Genomic DNA, 5,000 nt, shown 5'->3' with positions numbered 1-5,000 from the left:
GGCTACTGGGAAAATGGAAGGGAAGGAGGTGGCTCGGGAGATTTTCCTCTTGCTTTCTAATTGACTTCACTTTACATTTATCTCAAAACCTGTCAGGGAGCGATCTAACATTTCAGATTAAACTTTTAAAAGTCAAATGAAATTTAAATGAGTGCTACATTCACCTAATGTTTTACCTATCAAGGAGAATGTAAATTAATTAATAAATTTGTTGGAAAGAAGTAAGATAATTTGTCTCACCTGCACCTCTGGGGAGGCTGAAGAAAGCTCGATGGAGTTTTCTCCAAAGGCGGCCATAGAGAGGCGGACCAGGTTTCTCAGCATCTGTCTGTGTTCAGCATCATTCCTCTGTCTTCCTTCTGAGGACTTTGGCTTTCTGAGAGTTGCTTGGGAGGCCGAACATGGCGGCTCAGCCTCTTCCCCTTCAGGCCTGGTGTGGACCTCAGGGTTGCCGTGGCACTTCGAAGTGCTTGAGTGTGACAGCGAAGAAGATGATGAAGGGTGTCTGGCTTTCCGAAGGGTCCGGTATGGCATGGCTGGCGTCCGAGGCAAAGTGCCATCAAGTTCAATGTTTCCAGGTTTCCGAAGCGTTCTGCAGTGGGAGATGGGCAGAGTGGCTTCCCCCTCCAGGTAGTCCTGAGAATGGAAACTTGTGTTCATTACGGATGGCGATATGCTATACTTTCTATCAGCCTGTTGATCCTCTGACATCAGGGGAGGCGGAGCCAGTGGCTGGGCTTCACTCTCATCCTCTAGAGGCTCCTCCTTTCGCCCCCTGATGACAGGAATGAGCTGAATGTCAGACTTCCTGATGTTTTTCTGTGGGCGTCGTGGGTGACGGGTGTAAGTTGACTCTGCCTGTCGACAGTTGTAGGCCTGGTTGTCCCGTTTCTCGGGGCGACAAAATGTGGTCACCAAAGCGATGGCCAATAGCAAGAGAAGGCAGGTGGCACCCAGGCAGATAGCCATCATCATGGTGAAGCTAAGCTGTCCACGGTTGCCAGACGATGAGTTCTTCAGATGGTCCTTCACGTTGATGAAAGTCACTTCCAGCATCGCCTTGGTTACCAGGCTGGGAGTGCCCATGTCAGATACAGCAATGTCTACCTTAAAGGTCTTCCCTATGAGCTCAGTAGCATTTGTGGTGTTGACAAACAACTGGCCTGTGGTGTGATCCAACCAGAACAGTCCATAAGGGTTTCCATCAGTGATGAGGTAGCTGATTTGTCCATTCAGCCCAGAGTCTGGGTCTTCAGCCCTTATGGTTGAAGCCAAGAATCCCACAAGTCCCTCTCTGACGCGATTGAGCTGTGAAGTGGTGGAACTCTCATCTGCCCCATTCCCCAGTTCAGTCACAATCTCCCCCTTGTCTGCATTGACAGGTACACTTAAGGGAGCCACTCCCTTCCTGGGTTTTGGCTCCTTGATGACTGGGTAGTTGTCATTCACATCTTGGACATCAATCTCAACAGTGGCAGTGCTGGTGAGAGGTGGATGACCCTGGTCAATGGCCTCCACGATGAAAGAGTAGATGCGGGAATCCTCATAGTCCAGAGATCGCCGGACGCTGACCACACCACTGGTTGGGTGGATGGAGAAAGAGGCTGTGGGTGTTTCCAGGTCATTGGACTCTCGTATAGAGTAGGACACTCTTCCACTGAGCTCCAGGTCGATATCATGGGCTTCCACTCTGAGAGCGTGGTAGTCTGCCAAATTGTTCTCCTTGAATGAGGCCTTGTAGTGGGGTTTGGAAAACACAGGAGCATTGTCATTCTCATCCAGAACATGGACAGTGAGGTGTCTAACACAAGACAGTGGGGGATCTCCATAATCCTGGGCAAGGAGTGTGATGTTATATTGCATAACCTTCTCTCGATCCAGGCTGCCATTGGTTACGATCATGTAATTGTCGCCATGGATTCTTTTTAGGTGGAAAGGGCCAGATCCTTGCTGGATATGAGCGTTCACTTTTCCGTTGTCTCCTGAATCTGCATCAGAAATCATCACCAAGGCAAGGAAAGTGTCTTCTGGTGCACCTTCCAGTACAGTGGCCACAGGTGAGTCAGGTGGCGTCCAGGTGACATGTATCCTCGGTGCATTATCGTTAACATCCCTTAGCTTGATGTGCAGTTTACAGTGTGAGGGAATCGCATTGGGCCCCCGATCACGTGCTTGTATGTCCACTTCATAAGAGTGCTTAGCCTCATAGTCCAGAGGCCCTTTCAGAGTCACAGCCCCAGTTTGTGGATCCACAGTGAACAGCTTCTGTACCTCTGGGGGTGCATGCTTGCTAAGGGAATACTCAACCTCCCCATTGGCCCCCTGGTCCGGATCAGTGGCCTTAATGTTGATGACAGTCATCCCCCGGGCCGTATCCTCAGTTAGTTCCACAGTGGGAGTGCTGTCCTCAAACGTGGGGCTGTTATCATTGGAGTCCAGAATATTAACACGGACTAATGTGCTACCAGACCTGGGGGGGTTCCCTTTATCCCAAGCCAACAGGGTGAGGTCAAAGGAGGCCTGAACCTCCCTGTCCAGTTCTTTGATCACCACCAGCTCTGCCTGTTTGGTTCCACCTCGAGCAACCCTCACATCCAGAGCAAAGTGCTGGTTGACAGATAGCGAGTAGGTCTGGAGTCCATTGGGCCCTGCATCAGGATCCACCGCTCGGTCCAATGGGATTCTCATCCTGAGGCTGGCTGTCTCTGAGATCTCCACCTCCTGCAGAGCACTGGGGAAGCTGGGACTGTGGTCGTTCAGGTCCATCACTTCCACACGAACCCGCAGGAAGTGCATCGCACCACCTTTCCTGTAGAGAACGCTAAAGGCCAGCTCACACAGGTCCGCTCCTCGGCACAGTTCCTCCCTGTCCAGGCGGCCCAGGGTGGAGACTTCTCCGTCTCGTGCGCTGACGGAGAAGGGAAGAGCTTGGCCATGCTCCACAACCTGGAAATCCTCCAGAGAACCGCTTTCATCTCTCTGGCGGAGGTCGTCCACCAGACGGCCGACCCGAGTTCCCGCCGGCTGCTCCTCCCAAACCCGGTACTGGATAGTTATTGGTGTTGGGTCGGAGGAATGAGTCTCAGAACCAAGGCTCAGAGCCAGAAGCAGAGCCAGCAGCATAATGACGTGAGATATCACTAATGACCTGTCTAATGGCTAAATAGACATTTCTGCAATATCCTTGTTTGAATTACTAAGGAAAGGAAACAAAAATTATGGTTTACAAATATGGAACTAACTTAACCTGTAAACACGTATTCTGCTAAGATATACTTAAAATAGACCCTAACCCCAAACCTAACCCTAGATAAAATCTATTATCTAGAAACAATGATAAGCATTTCCAAAAAAAAGAATAAAAAAAATCTGAAAAATTACAGAATGGCAATTGAACCTCAAATCAAATAGGCCATCTACTAATAATCTATGACAGTATTATGACTATGAGTATGAGGAAAACTATAAAACTACAATTAATCAGTTAAAGAGTGTACAACTTCTCGCAAAACAGATAACCACAACAAAATGATGAAAACAGTTGCCTTTTCAAAGGAAATGCCCAGAAAAAAGCTTCAGCCTGGTCAGAAGTCAGTTACAGAAGCCTATAATTAGGATATCATCCTCTCTCTCCCTCTCTCTGCCTACTGCATTAGTTACTCACTCATACAGCTGCTGGCGTCAAGGCTCTCTGTTCATCCTCCTGCACTCAGGAAAGTTTGGATTCAACTGAGGAAGTTGGATGTCGGTTTCCACATGCTAGGCGGGCCCCAGCCAATCCAGACAGAGAAGGAGGATCATATGCAAATCTAGACTCAACACAAAGAAGTCCTGCCCTGAGGAAACTCAGCAGGCATTGACACAACTCTGGAGTGCTTTTAAAGAAACATGATGCCGCCTCCTTGTCACTTTAAGCTCTCTGCTTTCCTTTTCCCCCCGTTCAGTCTGCATCACAACCTGCAGTCTGGACCCTTAAATCACCGGGAATTTGAGTGAGGTTGAAATTCTGCCCAGTCGGAGGCCACAACAGGACATATATCTGAACGCCATCTCAGTGATGTATGGTCTGGGCCCCTGACAGAAAACACAAACATAGATAGGCCATCGTCATAAATATGGGGAGAGTTTCAGACCTGTCAGTCGCAGGCAGTTTGAGGTTGTCAGCAACTCTCTGGTTTGCATTAAACTCTGCTCACTCTGAGAAATTAGAAACCTTTTCTTCAGAGTCTCAGCAGTAAGTCATCAAAGTGTATTATTTTGAAGTCTCAGGTTGATTTGTCCACAGTCAAGCACATTCAACACAATGTTGTTCTTTTCCAAGTACAAAAATAACCTGGCAATACAGCTGTTATTATGGAGGGGAAAACAATCCTTGAAGATACCAACCAACAATGAAATTAATGCTCAAAATTCAGAAGCCTGTCCTTAATATGACAAAACCCACATATCTGTTTCCACATATAGCAATGTGTTAGAGCATTTGTCTCCAACCATGGTCAGTGGAGGTCCAGGACTAGCTGCTCACTCCAACCAGCAGCTCATTTCACATTTAACAAAACTTAAACCAGAGAGGAGGACCTGAAACAGAAACAAAGCCATTAGCACCATCGGCCAATGAAAGCCGTTAGGTTACGTTACGTTATGTTACATTAGTAGACTTTCATTTATTTATTTATTTAACAGGGACAATGCACATTAATCAACATTTCAGTTTCCACATCAGTGTAAATGTGCTGGAGTTAGCTAAGGAGCTCATTTTAATCCGTAGTCCCTGGACAGCTTGTAACAAACAAAGAATACAATACAATACAATACATTAATACATTACAGGTATTAAATAAAAAAAAAACAAAAAAACAAAACAAAACAAAACAATGACAAAATATAAGAGCAGTGCCAGAGATGAGCGGGTGTGATTACTGATGATTGCAAGGTTGATTTGCTTTAAGCCACATCTTAAGCTTATGTTTAAAAGTAAGGTGATTAATAACCTCTTAGCT

General features: G+C 46.9%; 1 protein-coding gene across 1 annotated transcript in view; it reads right to left on the bottom strand.

Moving 5' to 3' along the window:
- pcdh12 (protocadherin 12) overlaps window positions 1–3,123 on the bottom strand; it is a 19,462-nt gene extending 16,339 nt beyond the window's left edge. Inside the window, exon 1 of the mRNA XM_071525910.1 lies at window positions 241–3,123. Within this exon, the coding sequence (XP_071382011.1) occupies window positions 241–3,123 (2,883 nt within the window). The remainder of the gene's footprint in view (window positions 1–240) is intronic.
- Window positions 3,124–5,000: the final 1,877 nt, after the last annotated feature.

The sequence above is a fragment of the Centroberyx affinis genome, unplaced genomic scaffold (genome assembly GCF_046629955.1).
Source record: "Centroberyx affinis isolate AG114_WGS23_722 - 3 ecotype Tasmania unplaced genomic scaffold, CSIRO-AGI_Caff_v1 ptg001360l_1, whole genome shotgun sequence".
Taxonomy (NCBI): Eukaryota; Metazoa; Chordata; class Actinopteri; order Beryciformes; family Berycidae; genus Centroberyx; species Centroberyx affinis.
Note: the sequence above shows the minus strand (reverse complement) of the source record. Positions and strands in the feature narration are given on the sequence as shown.